The sequence below is a fragment of the Mus caroli genome, chromosome 8 (assembly GCF_900094665.2).
Source record: "Mus caroli chromosome 8, CAROLI_EIJ_v1.1, whole genome shotgun sequence".
Lineage (NCBI taxonomy): Eukaryota > Metazoa > Chordata > Mammalia > Rodentia > Muridae > Mus > Mus caroli.
In genome coordinates this window covers 40578421-40604606 of record NC_034577.1, presented here as the reverse complement: position 1 = coordinate 40604606, position 26186 = coordinate 40578421, and the positions used below count along the sequence as shown (strand labels likewise).

The window sequence follows — 26186 nt, the reverse complement described above, 5'->3', positions numbered from 1 at the left end:
TGTCTTCCACCACAGTACCCTCTTGGTCTTGGGTTACCAGCGTTACCGCTGAGACCGTGCCTGGGGAAGTAAACTGGAGGTGGTAAAATAAATAGTTCCTCGTGTGTACATCAAGGGGTCCTTTCCGCGCCGACTCTTGCTTCGCAGCCTTGGCTCTAAGTGACGGGTTTTTCTATAGTGAACTGGGGTTGGCCGTAACAGGGCCCATTCCATATTTCCTAAAACAGGATTCAACTTTGCTCCTCAGGGAAATTGATAATGAAGGACATAGTTTTAAATAGAGATTTCCGGCCTACGTTTCTAAGCCCACAAATTCTACCTCAAGCCAAGCTGGTAGAAGAGGGTGCATTCAGACTAAATTTATGTCTTGAGAGGTAAATGTCCAGCCATGTAGATTTATGTGCTGAGGTTGGTGCTCAGCGGAGTGATGGATGTGAAGAGGGGTGTAGTCACGGGGCCAAACGGGAAGCTATTTATTGGCGTGAGCAAAGGTCAGAAGTTTCTAAAAGGAAACAGACCACAAAGGATCAAGATTAAAAACGAGCTGGGCAGTAGCCTTTGCATGTATGCCTTGGATTTCAAGCCCCTTATTGGTTTAGGAAATAAACAGGCATCTGAAGTGACTTTTGTATGTATGTATATATGTATTTAAGTTTTTTGAGACAGGGTTTTTCTGTGTAGCCCTGGCTGTCCTGGAACTCACTCTATAGACCAGGCTGGCCTCGAACTCAGAAATTTGTCTGCCTCTGCCTCCCAAGTGCTGGGATTAATGGCATGAGCCACCACACCCGGCGTTTTTATTTTGTTTTAAGCAAACAAAATTTGTGTATTTCCATAGCCCAGACTAGAACCTGTCTCCTGCTTCTAGTCCACCATGACTCTCTTCGCAAGAGCTTCTTTCAAGGGACAAAGAGGCAACCAGTTTAAAGCCCAAGACTGCCGTGTGAATGGAGACAGGGAGCAGCAGAAGAAAGTGGCTGGATTTCAGTCAGCTGAAACAATAGAAAGTATGGCTAAAGGAAAACATGAGGCAGTCTTGTCTGGGAAGAGGTATGGGTTTTTATTATGTATTATTAAAATTTCATACTCTCCTGCTGACCAAGAACCACCCGGAAGAGCTGAGCTAACGCAGAACATTCTCTCTCTACGTCATGCCACACACCTCAGGGCACTGCTCACTAGTGCTCAGGATTTTCCTAGGCTCCAGGTTATAACCAGTTTGAACTCCCAAAGGGTTACATCTCTTGGGTTACATGAAAGACTGTTTTAAAGCTCCCAAGTGCTGGGCTACTCAGCAATCTGGAATTTTCCATAAAGGTAAACTGTGGGGCATCCATGCCTACTTGCTGTTTATGACATTTGGAAAGGGTTTGCAAAAACACCTAATTACATCCATTCCTGCTTTGAGAACCCACAATGCTTCCTGGGCTGAGTGTGGGCTAGCACTGTGGAGAAGGTGGCAAAGAGGCTCACACACAGCTGTGCCTGGGGTGACTTTCAGCCACATTCCTTTAGACTTTTCTTCAGCTGAAATTATCTCCGTAATGGATGGGTAGCAAGAGCTTTCTCAGGGCTGGGTATGGGGAAAGAGCAACTAAAAACGAAACGGTCTGTTTGGGGTGAAGCAGTTACAAATGGCTTTAAAATAAAACCGAGATAGCAAGCAAGGGAACACAGCTGCTGCTAAAGGCACTCACAACAGGCAGAATGGCCTGAGTTCAATCCCCAGGACCCCGTGGTGAAAGGGGAGATCTGACTCCTGATCCAAACACACACACACCACACCTCCCACACACCATACACACACACACACACACACCACACACCCCACACACACACCATATATACACACACACACACACACCACACACCCCACACACACACCATATATACACACACACACAAATACACACACATACTACATACCACACACATACAAATACACACACATAATATACACTACACATACATCACACACACACACTACACATCCCCACATACTATATGTACACACACATACCACACACACACACACACACACACATATACAAACACACATACACCATATACACACACACACCATATACACACCCAGACACCACACACACACACACACATACTAATCACATACATCACACCACAACACACATTACACACACACCACACATACACAAACACACACCCCTCTTACCATACACACACATAGACACACACACACACCACATATACACATACATTAAGTAAGTAAGTAAGTAAATAAATAGATAAACAGATGTAGCCTTTAATCAGAGGCAGTTATTGAGGTTCTACAAAGTGTCAGAGAGTGTGAGGCAGGCAGAGTGGGCAGTAGAGCAGGCCCCGTGCTGCTCTGACTGCAGCGTTGTGCCATCCCTACGTCCCCATGATCAAATGCAGATAGAAGCAACTAGCCTAAAGCTGCATCTCGGTGGTCTGGGTCAGTGTCCCAGATGTGGATTATCAAAAGAGGCCTGTTTAAGCCATTTCCCACAGTTGTACAGCCTTGCCCATTTGGAATAAGCAGCTGAGTGTCTGGGGTTGAATCATCTCTTTTATACTCAACACCAGCCGTGCTTATTGTTCACATTGTCCATTGAGGCACACAAAGGAGGGTTTAAAACAGAGGGATCCAGGAGGTTGCTTCGTCTGCAGGAAGCTTGGAAAGCCATGGACTCTTGCACTGCGAGTATCTGAGTGGGCAGGCAGCTATGAGATCTCTGTCTGAAGGAGGGATGCTTAGAAGAGTGTTGCCCAGTAAATCCTGTCCTGGGAACCAGAAAGGAAAAGCCACATGATGTCACACGGGAGGGAGGGAGGGAGGGAGGGAGGATAGGATTTTGTGCCGTCACCTTTTCCACACATAAGCTCTGTCATCATGGACAAGCAACTCTGTATCTCTAGGCTGCGGTTTCCCCATCTGCAACGTGAGAATTATTGTTACTGCCCTACACGGTTCCTGTGACGGCTGTATTTGAATGTATATGGTACTTAGCATGGCACAGTGTAGTACACACTCTGAAAATGTGCATTCTGTGCCTTGCTTGCTTGAATCTGTCTTCTTGTAACAAAGGAAGACGGTCAGAATGCTGGAGAACACAGGCCCAGAAGACATAGAACATTGTCTCCTGAGGATGCCCCTCCCCGTGGGAAGTGGAACTGTAAAAATACACAGATGGGGTGGGCTGGTTCCCTGTTCCAACCCTGATGTGCCCACTCCCTGGCTACATGATATCAGGCTAGCTAGTTATCTTCTCTACACACAAGGTCTGTCCTCCACAAGTATCTCACGAAATTCCCCAGGTGCCTCTAAAGATCAAGACTAGAGAGGAAGAAGTACCTGTTTTCATTTGTAGAAAACATGTTCTTATGCTTAAAATGCTGAAAAAGAAATCTACAAGAATATTTGAATTAATTTAGAGATTCATGAAGGTAGCAAGACACAATATCCACACTAGATTACTTGTATTTTGTATGTTATAAAAATGAAATTAGGGAAATAATTTCCTCACAACATCAAAAGATATAAATATATGTAGGCATATTTAACCCAGAAAATGCAAGACTAGCACAGGAAAAACTACAGAGTATTGTTGGTGGAAACTTGGAAGAAATGGACAGACATTTGTAGCTGGCATTGGTTACTATGTAGGCTCTTCTTTCTTCCACCCTCTTCACCCCCTTTTCTTTCACCCCTTCAACTCCCTAACACTAGATATGACAGAAAAAGAAAACAGATAGAGAGGAAACATAAGAGATCCCTGAATAAAGTCAGGGGTCGGGAAGGAGGTGATGCTATCAATCATTAGATTACTTCCTGCTGACAGGGGGTGTTGAGTTCCATGGGGCAAGTTTGATCAGATTATCTAATTTCTTCTTTCTTTTTCTTTGTGCAACTACCTAACAAATCACAACCAACAACAAACAACCCACTGCTTTTCTTGGGACCCTAGCATTTATAGACTCTCTGAAAAGTCCTCAGAATTTCAAGCATCACTCGGTCACAGAAACTATCTGCAGCTGGCGAAATCACACCCCTGCTAGAACATGGTATGTTCTAACATCATGGCTGCTATGGACAGTCTTAAGCGGCCCCATATCTCACACCTGGGATTAAAACAAAAGTACATTTCTATTTTTGTGTTTTTTTAAAGAAACCAAAACTCCAGAATTTTCACTATGGACATCAAAGATTTATTAACATATCCTTCCAGTTTATCTACAAATTCAGTATGATCCCTATTGGATTCTGATTGGCGCACCTTATATTTTGGAGGTAGGGCGTAAACTGACCAGCGCATTCTGAATTCATATGAAAACTCAGAACAACCAAAACAAACTTTAAAAAAAATGAAGTTGGAAGGCATATACATACTGCCCTTAAACCCAAATACAAAGTCTCATGGCATTCATAATATCAAGATCCTTGCAGAAGAATACACACACACACACACACGGAAGAAAATTGAGACCCTAAGAATAAACTCTAATCGTTATGGTTACTTTAAGTTCACAATGATTCACAAACCTGGATAGAGTTAAATGTATAAATCCCTTAGAAGAAAATACAGGCAATATCTTTGTGATTTGGGGTTAGACAATGACTTCTCAAATATGTCAGAAAAAGTATAAATGGTGATTTTTTAAAAAACTGATAAATAAGACTTTATTCACATTTAGCATGTACCTCAAGACATTCCACCTAAAAGTCAAAAGGTAACTCACAGCCTGGATTATAAATCATATATCTCATAAAAATTATATACAGAATATATAATGAACTCCTAGAGCTAAAAATTTAAAAAGACAATCTAATTTTTAAAGGCAACAAGGATTTAAATAGACAGTTCTCTTATGAAGTTATCAAATATCCAAAAGCACATGAAAAGATGGCAAACGCCATCAGTCACTGGGGAATCAAAAACATAAGGAAATTCTGCTTCATTTACCACTAAAATGACTGAAGGAGAAAGGAAAAAAGGAATGAGGAAGTGAACGGTGAAAGAGAGGGAGGGAGGGAGGGAGGGAGGGAGGGAGGGAGGGAACTAAACACATTAAGCAGTGTGTGACCCAGAGCAATGGCTCTCAGCCTTCCTGACGCTGCCGCCCTTTTAATACAGTTCCTCCTGCTGTGGTGTCCCCCAACCAGGAGATTACTTTCCTTCCTCCTTCTCAACTGTGGGGTGTAAAACCACGCCAGGAAGCTTGGTAAGGTAGAGCAGGTTGAAACTCCAGACTCGGTGGGCACACATCTGAGACTTAGGCGACTCCCTGTTCCCTGCCAGATTCCTGACCTGGAACACATGCCATGCTTCTCACATAAAAGAAATATGTCCTAGGGTCACGTAAGCCCAAAACAGAGTTCTCCATACTAATAAGGTAGCTAAAGGCCCAGAGGGCTTAACCAATAAACTTCTCTTCCCAGACATTCTTCCCTGCAAAAGGTATTTAATCTCAGGTCTACTCCAAGAAGTGGGTATGGTATGATATGCATCCATTTTCTGCCATGAACAACAAAGAAACTGTTTAGAACCACGGCCTGTCTCTTTCATCGAGATCAGCCGTAGGGAGCCATGGAGAAGGCATTCGACTATAGGACAGCAGCTTAACTCTCCTGTAGAAGGTCTCTCTGTGCTCTTAGCCACAAATACCACCAAGCCTGCATCCGCCAAGCTAAGGACATTAAATGCTGGGATAAGCCATATCTCCACTTTTCCTGGCCCGGGGCTAGATGCTTTCCTCAGCTGGCAGCCCAGACTCTATGCTCTGTTCTTCCATGACTCCCAGTGGCACCTGGATGTCCAAGAGTCAGAGAACTCCATGAACCCAGCCTCAGACTCGTAGCAGGCCCGGGGACCCCCGAACCAGCACAGGTTTTCAGGCATCTCAGATTGCTTTCCGGAGTCTCAACATACAGGTGAGACTTGCTGCTCTAGACAGTTCCACTTCTTCCCTTACCTGAATTCCATCTTGCACACACACAGGGAATGAGAAAAGAAGCAACAGCAACCCAGAGAATGTCAGCCATGCAAGAGCAGATGGCAATGATGGGGGTTGGGGACTAGGTAAGAAGACTTAGTCTGGAAAAAAACCAGAAGCACAGAGAAGGAGTGACCATGCTTGCATCCTTGACCTTAGAGGAGATCCAACCTTGTCTCCATTCATATCCCTGCATTGGGTGTGGAAGTGCTCTAAGCTGGCTTGAGTCTCAGCCTCTGTCCTGTCCTGTTCAATAAGATGAATTCACCAGACTGTCCAGCTTGCCTTCTGGAATGCTGAAGGTCTCTGGGGAAATCTAGATCGGAACAGAATAGACTTCTGATGTATTCTTAAAGTTACTCATACAGATTATATTTTATATTTTACAGATAGAGGCATGCCGAAGAGGATGTGACAGTCACACACAGAAGTATATAGATCATGATTTGGGATAAGTCCAGCTGGTTAAGATGTAGGAAGATGGGTCAGTTTGGAAGTAAGTGCAATCTGAAATTAGTTCCACTCTTACAGTCCAGTTAAAGCCAGGAATGGCCCAGGGTACTAAGAGTCCAAAATGGCAGGCTGAACACAGCTCGGATACTGCTTTTCGCCCTAGCAATGAGAAGGACATCTAATGTAAAGAAAAGGGAAGGGAATTTGGAGTCCTTTGGAGTATAACTGCAAGAATGCAGAATCCAGAGAAACCCAAAATGGGCAAATTAAAACATCCTAAGAAAGTTATCAGAAAAAAAAATGGAATCCCAGCCAATGAAGGTGAGAGGTTGGGGGCTCAACAACAAAATCTCAGAGCGCAAGAGAAAAATAGACAATACAAGCCTGCCTCTGTGGAGTCAGACAGATGTCTAGTTATCTGTGTGGAGTCAGGAATGGCCAACAGATGGGAATAAATACCTCTCTCAAGCAAGTCTGGGGTCCTGATGCATAGATTGCCTGCTGTTAATTTATGCCCTTAAGGGGTTGTTGACCAAGAGCAAGGCAAATGGCTGTGTGGACTGGCCTGGTCTGCGGGGGTAGTGTAAAGGACCCACTTGAGGAGCGCAAGTTGTATACAAGATGGAGACACATTGACTGACTTTAATTATGTTCTTTACTGGGTCAGTCAGTCTTTAGCAGGTGTTTTTTCAAAGAATAATGGGGTAAAATAACCAGGGGCTTCCTGAGCCCCGACTGACTGCCATTCACTAGCCTGCAATGTAGACCAGGGGAAAAGGAAACTACAAAACTTGCTTCGTCCTCACTAAACTTGAGAACACCTTTGGGATGGAGAGATATGACCGTGTGTGTGTGTGTGTGTGTGTGTGTGTGTGTGTGTGTGTGTATCAACCTTTCAGCCTTGTGGGGTTTTTTTGTTTTTTTTTTTAATGTATGTGTGTTTGTGGTTTCCATGGATGTGGTACATATGGCGGGAGGGTATAGAACTTGAATACACAAAAAGTCTTTGATTGTCTTTGATGGTCCTTACTGATGCTGCTTGCTGTCTTCTGCTTCCTGGTGGACCTGGCTGAACAGAGTAAAGGAGAGAGACTGCCTCAACACCAAGAAGCCGAGCTGACCTGAGACGGAGGACCATGTATAGAAAGGTGTTAAATAACTCATCACTTAGCTACACATCACACAGTTTGGAAAATATTTGGCCCAGTGACTTTGCAACATGTTCTAGAGGCTGTTGAAGCTTTAGTGTCTTCTCAAAGGTCCCCATGCCACCCCCACCCCCCAACGTCTTTCCTCCAATTCAGAATATCCTCCATTGGCTCAGGCATGAAGATGTTAGGCTATCTACTTTACAATTGATAAAAATTGATACCTAGAGAAGAAAGCAGGTGTCCAAGTTCACATTGCTGGGAGTGTGGAGAATTAAGGAACAATATTCTTTAATGAATGCTTCATTTGTCTGGCCTAGCAGTGCAGAGTTGGCAGGGATATAGGGAGTGTGTCCCAGGCGAGGCTGCCAGACTGTGGTAGTGAGTGATTTGGGTGAAAACCAAATTACAGGTTTTCTCCAAAACATCAGCATTTGTTTAGGATTCTTGCCTTCAAGCCTTAGAGCAGAATGTTTTCTCAGGCCCACCTGTGAAAGTCGAGTGTTTAAACATACAGATCATGTTTCATGGAAAGGCAGACATGCACGGAGCTGGTGAGTTTGTTTGATTTGAATGCAGTGTCTGGAAGAAGAGAACACATTCCAGAAGTCTCTTAGGTGAATCGTGGGGGTGCCTCAAGCACTACACCTATGATGTGGGGACCTGGTTTCTTCAGCCCAGAATCCTTGTCCTAGCCCATTGGCACCAGTGAGATAAAAAAGAGCTTTCTTCGCATGTAGGGAGCTGGTCAGGGTGCTGTGATCCTAACAAAGGATGCGAAACCTCATGGGTTGTCATCTCCCTGGACTTAGGGTTTCTATTGCTGTGAAAACAAAACAAAACAAAACAAAACAAAACAAAACAACACCGTGAACCAAAGCAATTTCCACAGCAAAGTTTATTTCAGCTTACAGTCCCACATCACTGAGGGAAGTGAGGCCGGAGCATAAGGAGGACAGAAACCTGGAGAGGAAAGCTGATGTAGAAGCCACCAGAGAATGATGCTCTCTGGTTTTCTCAGATTGCTGGCTACTAGAACACAGGGCAGCCTGCTTGGGGGTGGCACCGCCCACAGTGGGCTTATCCCTTACTACAGCAATTGTTAATTTTAAAAAAAATGTCCTACAGGCTTGCCTACAGAACAATCTGGTATTTTCTCAATTGAGGTTTCCCCCACACACACACCCAAATGACTGTAGGCAGTGTAGAATTAACATAAAACTAGCGAGCATACCCACAACCCTGGCTCCTTCTCTAGCCCTCAGACTCTCCTTGGAGTCTCACCAGTAGGCTTCCGATGCCTCCAGCATTCCTAGTACACACCTGGCAGTGTGTAGTTGGCAGTCCGTTCAGGCACGGGACTAGCAAGGTAGTGTGGCTTATCCAAAATCTCAACTAACTCTGGCAAGATCAGGAGGAGAGATTTGACCTGAGATTCCCATCCCTGGACCCTCTGTGGCCTCCCAAACTTGTCCTACATGGGTCACTCTAGCTAGACATACTAGGGTGAGTGGACAAGGCCACTCACAGCTGACAGTGACAGGCTAGAGTACCTGGTCCAACCCATTAACAACCTACTGCACACTGGTTGCATGTCTGTTGCAGGTGCTTACATACATTCCCATGATTACTGATCCTGCCGCAGACTGGGCATCTGCAGAGGCACTTCATCTAGAAGACGCACATGGCCAGAGTGTCTGCCATATCCCAAACCACAGTGCATCCATAATTCCAGCATGCAGCAGCTCTTTGTCTCAATGTCTGCTGACACATCACTCTAAGACCTGTCTATTGGATCTTCTCTCCCTGTTTTCAAAAGGACAGAAGATGTCCGTTGGTTACGATTAAGAAAAGTATTCAACAAGAGTCAAATGCTACTCATAGGACCTGAGCTTTAGACCCACCCAGGTCCCTGCCTGTTTCGATGGTGGATATAATAGCCCTATTCACCCAAGGAGCAGACGAAATGCGAGTAGGTGTTGTTAAAGGGTCTCTGAAAGAAATGTTAACTTGATGAATCAGCCTCCCTCCAAATGAAATTCAAGTGACTTTTACTCCTTTTTGGCACAGGATTTCAGTGATGAAGAGGTCCTGAGAACAGACTAGTCTAACCAAACTCCCAGAAACCTTAGGAAAAGGCATGTGGTCCTATCAATCAAAAAATGGGTTAGGGTACCCAAAGTCACATGATCAATAAAAGCCTAGGTCTTGTGTACTATAAAAAGGGGGTGGGGCTAGGGTAAGCAAGACCAGGGCTAGGTCTGCCATAGTTTGTAGACCACAAGGGCTCCATTTGGATGAACCTTCTGGGGGATTAAAAAAAAAAGTCCTGCTGTTATTGTAATCAAAAGCTTTCACCACATTTTAGGGCTTTCCCCACTACCTTACCAATCTTTCCTTCAGGGAGCGGGTTTCTAGCAGACCATTGCTATACAGTAAGAGCCCCCTCTCATCACCAGGGGCCAAGAGAAACACGCTTTTTGAAAAGTGTCACTTCAGTGTGGGGAGGTCATTGATGGAAGCTTAACTAATGATGTGCCAGGAGACAGTATTTCTTGTAAATACTTACAGCACTCTCCCTCTCCCTGCCCCCTGGAAGGCATAAGTTAGCTAGAGCTCTTTAGGGTTTTTTTTGCCCACTCTCCACCCACCCAGTATGCTGTCAGCAGCTTCATCAGGCTGGTTACAAAACAGCGGCTTTACTCTGGAGTATGGAGAGATAGATGCTCTTAGGTGTCTTTGGAAAATAAGTAGGAGGAGTTAAAGTTCCCGCAGATGAGAAGCTGCATGCTGGTTGCTTTTGTGAGAACTCTGTCAGATGTGTGGAAGGCCGAGAGAATGTGTCTCCACCTTGGAAACTCCTCAAGCACGCTCCCCTTTCATTCTTTCCCTATCTGCTCCTCTGCCTGTCAGAAGAGACTCCTTCCTCAAAGGGAGCCTTCTAACTTGACTCTTCCCCTTCACAAAGGATGGATGTTTATCCACTGACTCTTGCCCTTCACAAAGAATCCATTGAAGGGAGAATGGAACTCAGAGCTCACTGCATTACCCTTCCCTGGGTTTTCAAAGACTTCTGCAGGTCACATGTAAATAAATTTACAAACTCATCTCTCTGAGTCCCTCTAACCACACCCCAATGACCCTTGCCTTTAAAGGCTCTTCTTCTGTCTTGTTCACATTGGCTTCTCTTAGTCTGTCATGCCTTCCTACCCCCACATTTTTTGTTTGTTTGTTTGTTTTGTTTTGTTTTTCGGGACAGGGTTTCTCTGTGTAGCCCTGGCTGTCCTGGAACTCACTTTGTAGACCAGGCTGGCCTNNAACTCAGAAATCCACCTGCNTCTGCCTCCCGAGTGCTGGGATTAAAGGTGTGCGCCACTACACCTGGCACCACCATACTTTTATATTGGTGTTTTTTTTTTTTTTTTTGATTTGATTATCTGGCTCCAATTTAATTCCCTACTTAAAAGTCTTTCTGCATATCTTACAATGTTCAATTATAAACTCATTCTCTCTATGGAAATGGTCAAGATCCCAACAACACCCACTTCTTCCCAGGTCCAGGCACCTGTCTGCATGTGGTTAAATTACATCACTACATTTTCCACTTTAGGTTCTCTCCTGATTTGGTCAGTGTAGTGGTTTGAATGAGAACGGTCCCTATAGGCTCATATGTTTGAATGCTCAGAGCCCATTTAGTAGAACTGGGAAAGACTAAGGAGTTGCCAAGTTGTAAGGACCACAGTTAAAGTCTTTCTTTCTGTCTGTCTGTCTGTCTCTCTCTCCTTCTCCTGCCTGGGAATCAGGATATAAAGCTCACAGCCATGACTATCTGCTTCCCATCATGATTATAATGACTAACCCTCTAAAACTGTAAGCAAGCCACCAATGACATTCTTTTTATATGCGTTCCCTTGGTCATGGTGTCTCTTCATAGCAATAGGACAGTAACTGAGAGACCCTGTTATTTTATTATTTCACTCACAAAAAATCTTTGAGACTTTAGGTGTCTTCAAAAATCCTCTGATCATTCAAGTTGGTAAAGTGCAATAAGATGTACAAGTGTCTCACGGCAGCTGATAAATGTATCAATGTAACTGTGGCACATCACATTAAAGCTAAGAACAGCCCCTGGCCTTCCTTCTGGGGGCACTGTAAAGCCCTCACTACCGGCATCAAGCTTGGTTGTGTGGTGTTCTTCAGTCACTGAAATGTGAGCACGTGTGATTTGTGCCACCTCTGAGCAGAGATTGTAGACCCTGCGTGGTTGTGTTATTTCCTGTTTTCACATCACCCATGCAGGTACCACGTCTCCTCTAGAAGATGCTTGTCTTCAATCTGGGTCCCGACGTGCAGAAAGACGGAGGCAGAGTTAATTCTGCAAGCCATGTTCATGATGGAGAAATAAATCTTGTTTCGGGTACTGTTTGGATTTTCTTGTAACTGAAGCATAACTTAGTGTGAACATACTGACAGCCTGTATGATGTGCACAGCTATAATAATACTAATTTAACATAAACACACTCTCATTCTCTCTACACAATAAACCCACTGGCTAATTTTCACTTTGTCCATCCTATTTAAGAAAAAAAAATTAAAATTTAAGGCTGATCAAATTCTAAAAGTCAAAATATATGTCAAAATAGATTAAATTGTGTGTGAGGTGGTTTGAATGAGAATGGCCCACATAGGCCCACATAGGCTCACATATGTACATGCCTAGTCCCCAGTTGATGAACTGTTTGGAAAGGATTAAGAGGTGTGGCTTTGTTGGAGGAAGTGTGTCACTGGGGGTGGGCTTTGAGGTTTCAAAAGCCCGTATTAGGCCCAGTCTCTGTCTCTCTCTGTGTCTCTGCCTCTCTCCCTCTCTATCTCTCTCTCTCTCTCTCTCTCTCTCTCTCTCTTTCATGTGTGTCTGCCTGCTACCTGTGGATCAAGATGTAAAACTGTCAGCCCCTTCTCTAGCACCATGCCTACCTACAAACTGCCATGCTCCCCACCATGATGATAACTGACTGACCCTCTAAAACTGTAAGCAAGCCCCATTAATGCTTTAAAAATATAAGAATTGCCTTGGTCATGGTGTTTTTTCACAGGAATAGAACAGCAATTAAGACAAACTGTACTTTCTGTAGCAAATCCCTCACTCTTTCTACTCTACTCTGTGTTATAGGTATCCTTCAAAAGTGTATGTTTCAGTTCTAGTCCTCAGCACCTACAAAGATGACCTTGTTTTAGAGATAAGTAAGACCTTTGTTCTAGTGTCATTTCTGTTGCTGTATGTCTTCTTAGGGTTTCTATTGCTGCAATGAAAGAAACACTCTGACCAAAAAGCAAGTTGTGGAGGAAAAGGTTAATCGACCTTACTCTTCCAGATCACAGTCCATCATTGGAGGAAGTTAGGACAGGAACTCAAGCAGAGCTGGAACCTGGAGGCAGGAACCAATGCAGAAGCCATGGAGGGATGCTGCTTACTGGCTTACTTCCTCTGCCTTTTTCAGCTTGCTTTCTTATAGAACCCAGGACCACCAGCCCGGGGATGGCACCACTCATGACTGGCTGAGCCCTTTCCCATTGATCACTAATTGAGAAAAGGCCTTATAGCTGGATTCATGGAGGCATTTCCTGAATTGAGGCTCCTTGATAACTCTAGCTTGTGTCAGGTTGACCCAGAAAACCAGGCAGCACACTGTGATAAGATACCCTGATATATAATCAGTGTAGAGGCCAGAAGTCCAATATAAAGGCATCAACCAGGTTCTTTCTTCTGAGACTTCTCTTTTAGGCTTGAGATGACCATCCTCATTGTGAGCTTTCAGATGGTCTTCCCATTAGATCTATCTGGGTTCCAATTTTCTCCTCATATAGAGACATACGTGATATTAAATTAGGGATTATTCTAATGGTTTTATTTATCTAAATTACCTGTCTAGGGGTCCTCTTTCCTACAAGTCCCATTCTGGGGAATTAGGGAATTAACTCATGAATGCCACAGTGGATACCAGTCATCTGGTAACACTACGTCATGCTTTTGAGTATCTAAGGAGTATCTCACGGTACTAGAATGCACAGATTGGCCACAAGAGTAACAAAGTCTGGAGTGACAATGGTCTCTCTGAAGTTTTGTCTAAAGAGAGACATAGACGGGGGCATGTTTTCCAACGATGTCTCTGGTTCTGTCATGTGACTATATAACGCGGAAGGCAGAATAGCCAGAACAGGAAAGCAGCTCTAGGCAAAAACACAGGCGTGGTTTCCACCAGGTACTGACAACAGAGATGGAAGAATCAGTCTGGGCATGCGCCCTGTAAGTGCCGCTGACTCAGGTTGTGAGAGAGAAGGCTCACGAGGATGAGGAAGTGTCAGGAGAAAGGACCAAGGTGGAGTCGACAAACAAAGAAGAAGTAGCACGATCAGGGGTAGGGGGCGGGGCATGCTGGCACCCAATGGGCTGTCAAAGAGGAGGTGCGTCAAATGTTGGTACTGCGCAAGACTCCAAAGTGAAGAGTGGAGCCTGGACCACTAGGATGTCACCTGTGAAAACAGAAGCTAAGGGGCTGGTATAGGAGAAAGGAGAAAGATGCCCAGGTACAGAACACTTACTAGTGGATGCATCTAAATCTGGTAACACGAGGGCAGGCTTAGTGGTCTCGTCAATCAATGCTGAGTTCTAGAGCAGAGAGGAGAGGCAGCTTCGTTCTCCCTGGTGCCGCGGGTAAGAAGAGGCTCATGGGGATCGTGCCCTACCCCCACAACAGCTTGAATTCTGCAAAAGCCTGAGACTCTGTGCTTTTTCCAAAACATAACTGTTTTAAGTACTTCCTGCACTGATTTCCGTTGGTCCAAGTAATGGCTGGTTTTAATTTACATCAGGTGTTGTCTTGAAAGTGTAGGCAAGCGTGCCTCACCTTGCAAGCAGTTTGTTACCTGTAGTATGTAGAATGTTGTGTCCTTGATACCTGGTAAGAATTTGTATCACATACAATTTCAGGGAGTAGGATAGGAAACACACCGTCACAAACACTAATTAGGGGCGGTTAACATCCTGGCTTTTGCGTTGAATCCCACAAAGGATTTATAAAGCACAATTAGGCAGATTCTCACTGCTTCCTGGACCCATCCTGACACCTCAACCTTTATCCTGAGTCTCACCTCTGAAACATATCCTCTTAGTCCACGCTCCTGCTAACACTCTGAGGTCGGTAGAGCAAACCACTCACTCCCACCCCTTCCTTGCTTCTTGTTTACCGTTTTTTAAGCATAGAAATTATTATTTCAGCATGTTCTTACATATTGGCAGATTTTTTTAGATGAAGCTAAAATTCTAGACTGGCTTACCAGCTACTCCGGACATTTGCAGACCTCTTCAACTTCTTAACCAGGATTTTAAAAAACATAACAAACAAGTGTTCCTGACGCTGGGTAGTATTGTCTCTGACCCATGACCTGAGTTGAACAAATAACTTTATTTCCCTCCCTTGATTTTTATGTGAATTCCACCAAATCAAATGTGAGTTTTTCCACCAAAGAAACTCTCACCTTCCACAAAGGTCCCCAGTAAAAGGACCTTAAACAAAATGTACTTTAACCACCTCTAATCTGGGGTTGCATTCAACTAACGTTAACTTGATCCACATGCACTGAACCTCAGAAAGACTGTGCAGAAAGGCAGATATAACCATGAAAGCCATGCTTCTGCCTGTTTTCCCAGCCTGGATCTGAGCTTTCTCACCAGGCATGATGGTGCATATCTGTAATCCTAACACCAAGGAAGAGGGCTAAGGCAAGAATCAGATGAGCTCAGAGCTAACTTGGGGTACATGGTTCAGTGCCGACAAAACTATTTCCTTGTGCCACTGTGACTGGAAGGTTTGCTGAGTGCAAACATCCTTGGTGAAAGGCCTTGTTTTAAGACTCAGTGATTACAGCAATCTATTGGTTGATCTTCTTAATCACTACTAGAATTTTGTTCACATTTGTCCTCTTGGAAACACCTTGGGGGTGGGGCAAGAATCCTCACAGTGTCTTCTCCATATTGGATAGGGATAGAGAATCTCTGAAGTTGCTTACAAACATGTTTCTTTATTCATCACTGTTCATTGACTGCCCTAAATAATTCTGTCTCTAGAGAGCCTCAGCCATTTGTTAATTTCTATATGAAAGCCTCCCTAGAAGATTGTATTAATTTGGTTTATGTTATTATTACAAAATGTCTGAGGCTGAGGATTTTATAAAGAACATTAGCATGTTTGGTTTGGTTCTGGGGTCTGTAAGCCCGGGACTGGGTGGTTCTATGGATTTGAGCTTTGTGGAAGCCCTGATGGCACGTGGCGTCATGGCAAGAAAACACATGGAAGAAGTAAATCACTCTCACAATAGAAATTCGGAGACTATCCAGCGGTTGGGTTACCAATTTTCTATAAGTCAATCTTGTGAGGACTCATAGATTGCCTGAGAACTGCACTAGTTTCTCTCCTGGGAGCAGGTCCCTGCAGTGACCCGAGGACTTCTCAGTAGTCTTATCTCCGAAAGCTTTCTCAGTATTTCTCAGCATAACTGCACGGAGGACCAAGCCTCCAGCACACAGGCCATCTAAACAACAGATGGGGACCAGTCTCAGCATCCTGAATTCCCGTGCATTGCTCACTTCCATGTCTGCATCCTGAAACCCTGGTGAGATCTAGACCTGGCAGTTCATCTCATTTTGTGCTCCAGTGGAGGACATAAAGGCCAAGGGCCATCCGAGGATTGTGAGAGGATTCATCCTGCAGGGACTCCAAGAAGGTGCTTCTGACTCCAGGGCCAGCAATATTTCCTTCCAATAGCTCATTATCCCTCATTATGTAAAATAAAAATTACCAAGAGCTTTTGGTCTTATGGGCACTGATCCATGTAATGAAGCAAAAATGGTTCCTCTCATGAATTCTGGGAAATCCAAACAGCCTACCTTTTGGTTACAAAATGATCCGCCTAACAATTGTGTTGGTTTATAAAACACTCAAGTGCTAAGCCATATCTTTAAATAGAATTCTCAATGGATATATTCTTCCTTATAAGCACAAATGGGATTTCTCAACATCAAGGGGACGAGAATCTATATATTGCAGAAAACGAGTCTACTGTTCCTGGACAGTAAACATGCTATAGGTAGATTTCATGGTCTGAAAAGTCTTCCCCACGCCATGAGTTTGCTCTTTAGGTGCAAGATGAATTGTTATCAAAGACATGTGCACATAAACACAAGTCTTGCTGGCCACAGCCTACGGCTAGCGTCACCTCTAAAAACAAATAGAAGAGCAGGCGTCCAAATCAGATAATATATTTACTGTCTGAAAATCTATCATAGAAAAAGGTGTATGTGACCTCCCCAGGCTTGTCAGAATTAGGATGGAATTCTTGTGTGCTTGGGGCTACAGTCTCTCCTTGTGGCATAGTTTTATTTATTTACTTTTGAGACTACAAAGACACGCAGCCTGAGGTTGTACCATGTTTAGGCATGGCTTAGTACGGTCCATATCCGGTAGAGCCCAATAGCGTGAAAAGGTGTGTGTTTGCTTGACAGAGCCCTTGTGAAAATGTGTGCTTGTGCCGTGTCAGGCGTGTGGGTCTGAGAAACAATCACCCGTGTCATTGGCTCTGTGTCTGTGGGGGGGATTTTTGCAGTGGTCCCTTTTCACTTATTGGACTCTGCCTTAATAAGCTGGGGCTTGTTCATTATCCACTGTAATCAAAAAGACTGCACGTGGCAGCTTGTGAATTGTGTCTCCTGGCAGGCTCTGAAAGACAACCAGAGAAGGGGTGGCCACTGTATGTGAAACTCGCCGTGGAGAACCGGGTTGGGACACACAATTAAATCTATGTGTAACCCAGAAGCCTGCAAACTGTTCCCCAGTGAGCGAGTGGGTGAGAATGGAGAAGCAGGCCAAAGGGAGGCCAGAGAGGCTTTTGTTAACTGTTTATCTTGGAGACTGGTTTGTTTGTTATAGTTGGATAACAAACAAATTCCTTGCTCGTGTGAAGCCTGATTTTTTTTCTCTCCCTGATATCTTCATTTCTAATTCTCATAAATATAATAATCATGAAGTAGAGATTCCTGTCATTTGAGGAGTCAGCACGTGGTTACTTTGTGAATACCTAGGGCACCCATGAAAGACAGAAATTCGAGGGTTCATGGCCCCTTTTCTGTTACCATCATATTATGTATTGTTCCTGTGGCCGATCACACAGCTAAAGGTGCTTTCAAACTTCCCTTGGTCGTGGAGTTCTGTAAAGCTATGTAATGAGCTATCACAGGTCTTAGGTCTTATCTGATAACATCATTTCAAAGTTCTCCCTGGATTCAGAGCACACAATGAAGTCTTGTACAGCCAGCAGTCACTGCCTTCTTGGTTGCCCTGGGTAGCTGGCCAAAAATACCTGACAGCCTCTTGCTGGTTTTGCAGGGAGCCCACCTACATTAGCAGGTGAGGCTGCAGATACCGAACAGACAGGCTCAGCCTTCTAGAATCACCTTTAGTGTCCTGACAATTCTAGATGGAGGAAGATCATCTTTAGCCAAATCCACTTTCCCCAGACAAGCAGCTGGGATTCTGCCCGTCTCACTGGAATTTGGACTTGATTTCTGCTTAACTCCCATTTCACAGATGCTAGACAATCTCAAGTCCATGACAAAAGTTGTCTCTGTATCATTTCACCTGACCCCAGACGGCCAAAGCAGAAAGTGGCATTACTGAAGAAGGCCTAAAGAGTCCCTTCTAAGTTGTCTAGAAGCAAGGTTCCCCTGTGGAGGAATCCTGAGAATAACTGTCACAGTCTTACACATTGATAAGTCAGCCTGCAAGAATCCAGACCACAGTAAAGGGACAGAGAGATTCTGTATGGATACACGGAAACCCATCCATCTTCTACACCCCGAACTTAGAAAATGTGGAATTATCTAGAATTTTATCTGTGAAGCAAAGAATAACCACTCTTTAAAAAAATCTCCAAATTCCATATATTGCTGTTAGCATCTCTTCTCTTTACAGACAGTCTGAAATAGGTCCTTGGGAGGACATTTGTGGAACAACAAGACCGTGACGAAATGAAAGTGTTAGTTGGGCCGGGCGGTGGTGGCGCACACCTTTAATCCCAGCACTTGGGAGGCAGAGGCAGGCGGATTTCTGAGTTCGAGGCCAGCCTGGTCTACAAAGTGAGTTCCAGGACAGCCAGGGCTATACAGAGAAACCCTGTCTCGAAAAACCAAAAAAAAAAAAAAAAAAAGAAAGTGTTAGTTGGGAACATAGACTCTTACCTATCTTGGATGTCCCGTGACTAGAGACAATCAAACACTAAGATTCCCAATGACAGATGCTAGCCACATCCTCCCGTCTAAGAGGCAGACATGGTAGGTACTCACCAGTCATGAGGGTGTAGTAATTGGGATAGGAGAGGCTGGGGAAGTCTGGAGTCAAGTAATCCACTTTGACGCCTCTGTTCACAATCTCTCTGAAGCCAGGCAAGGATGCTAGGGCATCCTCACTGATGTAGTCTGAGCGAAAACCATCCAAGAGCAACACCAGAAGCTTCCGGTGGGAAGAAGCTGGCCACACCCAGCTGAGCCCAAAGCCCAGCAGGAAGGTCCAGAGCTTTGCTGCCATGCTGCCAGGAGTCTGCCAGGGCGAGCTGGCACAGCTGTGCCCTTGCAAAGCCTGAGGATGGAGTCTGGAACTATTCTCTCTTCTAGGGGCTGGACCTTGAGCTGTTGGCCTTTCTTAGCCAAGTTCACTTCAGAATTTAAAGGGACAGCACTCCATTTTTACCAAAATAAAATAACATTAAATTCAATTTTAAAAAAATTCTGCTCTTCCTCACAAAACCCAGAGACTGACTTCCTCTAGATAGGGCAGGATCTCTAACAAGCTAGAATTAACACAGAGGGAGAAAATACAACCTCATTGTTTTTGGTAAACGTTCCATAAATATGAACATCCACCAAGAGGTGAAACTGTCAAAGTTAACAAAGTCAACCCAAGTTTGTAATTGTGCTGACCACAGGGAGGAGCCAGGGAGAAGGGAAGTCTGTAAACTTGTTGTTGTGCCTGGATTTAAACTTTCTAACTTCTCCACTGAACAATTTAGTAACTCAAAACTTAGGTTATAAACTAGAGACAATACATTTAGGTGGGCCTGTTGTGAGCTATGCAGTCTTGTCCCAGAGATAGCCTTTAAAAACAAATTATTTGTCCACGTCTCCGCTACTGATTTTTGCCTTCATAGGCCCCTAAATGCAGTGTTATTGTTCAAGTTATCAAATGCAAAGAAACTGTTGGTGCCTGGAGCTCACTTGGGGGAGGGGCTGTTAAGTGGAGGAGCTAGAGAGCTAGAGAGAAGGTTCTAGAACTGGATCAGGAGAGGTTGGAAATTGAGGCTGCAGTGTCCTATGAGGGGAAGAGTGAAGCTGGAGGGTGGGACTCTGACACAGAAAAAGAGCTTGAAATAACAAAAGGAGTTCTAAATCGGGAAAACTCGGCAGGGGAAGCCGGTCAGAGGAGAAAGTTGGCAAGGAGATGGGCAAGGCCAAGTGCTCGGCCGCAGGACATATCTGCAGTGATGCTTTTACCAGGTGCAAAATTAAATAACAAATTTTATATGAAAGCTAATGAAATATGTGCGGCCATAGAAGCGACTTAGCAAGTATTGGGTTGTATTAGTGTTGTAAGTGTTGCTTGGAGCCAGGCGTGGTGGCGCATGCCTTTAATCCCAGCACTTGGGAGGCAGAGGCAGGTGGATTTCTGAGTTCGAGGCCAGCCTGGTCTACAAAGTGAGTTCCAAGACAGCCAGGGCTATACAGAGAAACCCTGTCTCGAAAAAAAAAAAAAAAAGTGTTGCTTGGGTGCTGAGCAGCCATGCGCACGCGCAGCAGCGCGGGCTTAGTCAGTCTGTGGCCACTCTTGGTTCTGACTGGACATTATCCTTCTCCTGCCTCAGCATCCTCTTGTGGTTAAAGTCAAACCTTCCCAGGGCACTATGGGTGAAGAGAGATTAGCCAAATCACATCTGAGGTGACTCGGACAAGAATGAAACGTCATTCCTTCCTTCAATCAAAGGCCGTGCTTTTTACAACTAAATTACAATTAATTAAATGTTTTTCTTATTAAAAAATAGAAAAGGGTAATTTACTCTTAATGCTTGTTAGCTTGAAAACACAACATTATTCTTATCTGTTGGAACAATAACAAGTTATTGCTTCACTAAGTAAAAGAGATAAGCTATGAAGGAAGGGGGTGGGTAGGAGAGGGACAGGAAGCCGGGAGAGGTGGGTGCCCAGCCCTGAGCAGCCTGCATAGGAGCTCAGCAGGACACTGAGATCTGCATTTTTCTGGCCGGGCAGGTCACATATCTGTCCTGAAGTGACCACTGGGAGAATCTGTTCATAATTCCAAAATAAGCATAGCATGAATGCTCTGTCTCTCTGTCCTGTTAGAGCGTGGACGGCTTTGCTTTCTACTCTGGTGATTTTTCGTCTTGGCCTCTTTGTCTATGTAGCATTGCCTGTGATATCATTGCTAAGAATTTAACACTTAACGTGTCCACATTTTCTGTTTTAGCTTCTTGAATTTCCACTAAAATTATCAAGTTATTCATCTACTCTTAGCAACGTTTACAATAACTCGCTTTTTTTAAAAAAAAAAAAAAAGGATTTTTCTATTTTATCAAGATAATTACATTTTCTGTTAAGTTTGTCAAATTTTAACTACTTATGAAATTGAGCCTTTTTTTTTTTACTTTTAGATACTTATTAATCCACCCAGCTTGTCTTTAGTTAGCCTTGGTGACATTTGTTCAGTTCTCAGTTTACACACTGAGTCCTTTGTAATCCTCTTGATTTCCTCTGCCTTAATTTGACTTTCGGTATGTTGGTTTTATTCTCTGTATTGGGTCTATTCTTACAGCTGTTTAAATGATATTACTAAGATTTCCGGTGTTTTTATTAATTCTGCTCTTTTCTAGTTAACGTAATCAATACCTTTATTAAAGCCTTTCTCCTTTCCTTTATTTTATTTTGTTGCTTTTCTCGATGCTCCTGAGGACAGAGTTTGTTATTTGCATTATTTCTGGTTTAAGTAATATTTTGTTATGATTATTTTAAGTAATGATGCTTAGCATTACCCTTTCTGTGTGAACATTTTTTTTCAGATTCATTGGGATTGTTATATAACTTTCCAGTTTTCACTAGAGTTAAAAAGAAAAAGTCTAAATTGAATTCATTCTTTAAGTGGATAGTGTCAGTGTTTAACTGAGTGGTTTCTGAATTTCCAGGTAGAGTTTGCCCGTTTCTATCTACTGCAGAGTGTTTAGGTAATGTGTTCTGCATTACAAATTTGCTATTTGAGTTATCTTCTTTCTATAGCTGGCTCATCTAGAGATTTGGTAAAGAAGATATATGCTCTGTTTACCCAATATGACAGCTGATACATATTTGGTTGCTCAGCTTGGTCAGTTCCACCATTTTGAATCTCTAACTGTGCCCTGTGCGCAGGGAAATTGGTGGCCGTGAGGTGCAGACATGCTTGGCCAGGAGCACTGAGGAAGGCTGATGCTCCCCTTCCAGAGCCTCCAGGGCCCTGCGACTCAGGGTCATGCTAAACTCTGAGCACTGCAGTGAACCAGGGAGCTCTCCAAGTAAAGTTCTCAGAGTAACCAAGAGGTATTGCACTGCCCACGAGGGAACTGTGTCTTCATGGTCAAGATTTATTTAAAAACCTGATTGTCTTCATAAGCTTTATCTAAATCACAGGCTCTCAACCTGTGATTTACAACCTCTTTGGGGTCGAAGGGACCCTTTCAGAGGGGCCATCTAAGACTACCAGCAAACACAGATATTTATATTACCATTCATAACAGCAGCAAAATCACAGTTCTGAAGTATCAACGAAGATAATTTTATGGTTTGGGGTCACCACATTACGAGGAACTGTATTAAAGGGTCATAGCATTATGAAGGCTTGCGAACCGCTGATCTAAATGTTACACAACAGTTCATTATAAACCATTTCTCACATTTCATGACTAGTGTATCTGACCTTCCAGGTTTTCAACAGCCATCCTTAAGAAACCAAGACTAATATAAAGAAAAGGCGGCTAAAATGAGAGCCCCCATCCACCTTTGCTTTGGCTCCTGGCAAGATGCCAGAACCTCCAAAGGACTGGTAAGTCACAGTCATGGAGAGCCAGGGGTCAGACGCTAGCCAGTGTACATCCTGTACACTGAGAAGCACAATTACAGGGAAAAGTCTCCTCCAGGTTTCCGAGGGAAGGGAGCCTTGTAGTCAGCAAGACCTTGACCCAGTCCAAAAAATGACACAACCAGATAGAAAAAAATTAAAGGAGCCCTGGGGACCCTCACAAGTAGGTCTCTAGGAACCATCCCTATGCAGGCTTGACTGATGATGATGATAATTGTTAATAATAATGATGATGATGATAATAAATGTTAATTTTTGCCACCTACATCGTCTTTAACACTAAGGATAAAAATATAACCAGAGATTAAGTTAATTAGTTGTGTAACAAAACAAATTTCTACCAACCCCTTACCAGGATTCTCATCCTAACCCTGTTCAACTAGGTAGGAGACCTGGTACTGTAAGCACCTACAAAGGCAATCATTCATGTAACTAGCTTTAAGAAAGGCCCCTACTGGGTCTTCCTAAGTACCCCAATAGCCATCAACCTCTAGGGAATAGCTGTCATTGTTTGCTTTCTGTCATCGTCGTCGTGATAATACACCAACCAAAGCAACTTGTAGAGGAAAGAGTTTATTTGGCTTACAGATTACAGCCCACCATCTCCTCAAGGAAAGCCAAAGCAGGAACCAAAACAGAGACCACAAGACAGCAGTTCTCAACCTGTGGGTCATGACTCCTTTGTGGGCCACATACCAGATATTCTACCTATCAAAATTGACATTGCAATTCATAAGAGTAGCAAAGTTACAGTCATGACATAACAAACACTGATTTTATGCTTAGGGGTCACCATAACAGGAGGACCTGTATTAAAGGGTCCCAGCATTAGGAAGGTTGAGAGCCACTGCCATAGGGGAACACTGCTTCTTGGCTTCTTTCTCTCAGCTTGCTCTCTGGGATCACAGTGAGCTTGGGCCCTCCCACATCAATAATCAATCAGAAATTATCCCCCAGGTTTGCCCCCAGGCCAATCTGCTAGAGTCAACTCCTTGGCTGCTGTTTCTTCTTTCCAGGAGAATCTAGTTTCTGTCGAATTGACAAACACGAATCAGACCCATTACTAACTGGGTTCATCTGTCCAAAATAAAAGCCCGATATTCCAGAAAATGCTCAAGATAAAACTTAAGAGAGTAAGTTAAAGCCTTATACTTTTTTTTTTCCCAGAAAGGACCTTAAGAACCAACCTCAGATAAGTAGATCTAAACCCATGGTCCATAGTTTCTGCCTCTGGCTTTGGTTCTCCTGGGGTGTCACCTTGCAACACCTAATACCTTACCTTTGTCCTAGTGGGCAAATCCTGGGCATTCAGTAATGGGAGAACCATTTTTTCCTACCAAGAATCTATTCCATCCAGAAATCACACAAGACACGACTGAATTTCAGAGACACAGGCCTGCAATTTGGCTATATAAATGGTGGAGGGCTGTCCACTTCAGGCTCCATCACGGTAGGCATGTCCCTGACTACTTCCAGAGAGAGGAATGTGGGGCCATTTTACCACAGTTCCTGAGGAAGTTGCTGGAGTAGCTTTGAGTACACTAAACCAGGGACTCTCCCCACACCTCTGAGGAAGGCGAGGCTTCCAGATAAAGATGGGAAAACCAAAGTATCCGCGTTATAATTCAACAGAAGCAACTGCTGGAAGTATCACTTACAGGTGAGAGCTGAAGTTATCCAAAGGACTGGAAAATAAGGAAATACCAAAGGAACAAGGGAGCAAAACTGAAAGAAATTTCAATATGACAGTGTTATAGTGGAATATTAATGAATATGTAAAGTAAATATGTAAGTCCAATATCTCCTTGAGGGAGGTACTAACCTCACCTCCTCCTCAGTGAGGGTTAGATAGACTGATGGACTGACTGACTGACTGCCAGAAATAACGTCGAATGTGGAAAATAAGTGGAGTGGAGAGACCTGGGACGTATGGCACGGGCACAATGAGATGGCCACAATAATAAGGCACGCCTCTGGGTACGCATGGGTGTTCTTAGATGGGAGTAGATCCTGAGGGTGATGTTCTAGTCAAGTCTTTGATTCCCGATGGATTTTGATAGGAACTATGGGTTGGGAAGCCTGGTTGGAGTAAGTGCGTTTCTGGTGTGTGTGTCTTTGAGGGTACATCTTCTCTTGGCTCCTTTCCATCTCTGCTCTGCTTTGTGGGTGCCATGAGTTGAAGACCCAATTTATCATGATGTATGGAAATTCTGCTACTGCCAGCTAAATAAGTCCTTCCTCCCTTAAAGTGCCAGGTGTTTTGTCACATCATGCAGAAGTGACTGGAAAGCTCATTGATGAAGGTTGTTCTCACCTGTGATGTAATCAGGGTGCCAAAGGCTCTTCATGTGGCCGTGTGTCAAGGGTCCTTTATCACTGGCATTCATTCAAAGATAACATCATCCCAGTCTAACCCAGGCTGGGAAATACATCAAACAAGTATTCCTTAAGATCGTTAATAGCATAATAATTTAAAAACCAAAGCCAAAATAAGGGAAGACCAAGAAGTTACCGCACACCAGTGGCAACAAGGAAGACATGACAACTGTAAGCATTATGGAATTCTAGATTAAAAAGAGCCATCGAGGAGCCTGTGGAGATGGTTCAGTGAGTAAAATGTTTAGCAGGCAAGCATGAAGACACAAGGTTTTATAGGTATGGTAATATGTGCCTGTAATCTAAGTACTAAGGAACTGGAAAATCCCAGGACGTAATTGGCCCTTAGTGTAGCCAATTCACACTACTTCTGGTTTGCTGAGAGATCCTGCCACGAAAAATAAGGTGGGCAGGCATCAAGAAAGACAGGTATCAACATCTAGCTCCATATGTACAATCACACACTCCCAGACACATGCTCACACATGAATACACACACACTTTTTTAAAAAAAAATTTTTTTAATTCTCAGTAAATCTAAGTGAATGTGAAAGGTTAGTTAGTTAATACTATTATAACAATGCTAATCCCTTAGTTTTGGTAACAATACTATGTTTCATTAGAGTGTTTAAAATAGTTTATGAGAGCCATCTGCATTATACTGGAAATCCTTCAGGAAATCTAAGTTTTCTGGAATACAAAGTTCTTTTTAAAAAAATTGAAATTAGAATCCTGGTAAGAGGTCAAGAGAGGATAAAAGTGTCTTTGAAAATACAAAACAACAAAATAACAATTGCCCTTTGTTTAGAAGCTAGGCCGGAAGCTTTCTCGAAATGTATCTATCTGGCTACTTTGTGAACTAAATCTACAATTACTTTCCTCTTGTCTCAGTGAGGTGTCTACATGTCCTGGCTGAAGCAGGAGATTTTCTGTAGTATGGACCCACTTTAGCTTTCCAGTGACAAACAGTTTATAATCTTTAACCCAACG

At 43.6% G+C, this 26186-nt stretch overlaps 1 protein-coding gene and 1 long non-coding RNA gene across 3 annotated transcripts in view; one reads left to right on the top strand and one right to left on the bottom strand.

Moving 5' to 3' along the window:
• Positions 1-19309, bottom strand: part of Enpp6 (ectonucleotide pyrophosphatase/phosphodiesterase 6) — a 100525-nt gene extending 81216 nt beyond the window's left edge. Inside the window, exon 1 of the mRNA XM_021170656.2 lies at positions 18992-19309. Coding sequence (XP_021026315.1) covers positions 18992-19232 — 241 coding nt within the window. The 5' untranslated portion in view covers positions 19233-19309. The remainder of the gene's footprint in view (positions 1-18991) is intronic.
• On the top strand, positions 854-11955 carry LOC110300470. Of its 2 annotated transcripts, XR_002378576.1 has the most exons (4): positions 854-1050; positions 6384-6490; positions 7525-7595; positions 11895-11955. It is a non-coding gene; the product is annotated as an uncharacterized LOC110300470 (long non-coding RNA). The 2 variants fall into 2 exon arrangements; XR_002378575.1 differs by lacking the exon at positions 11895-11955 and having other exon boundaries at positions 7525-7719.
• Positions 19310-26186: the final 6877 nt, after the last annotated feature.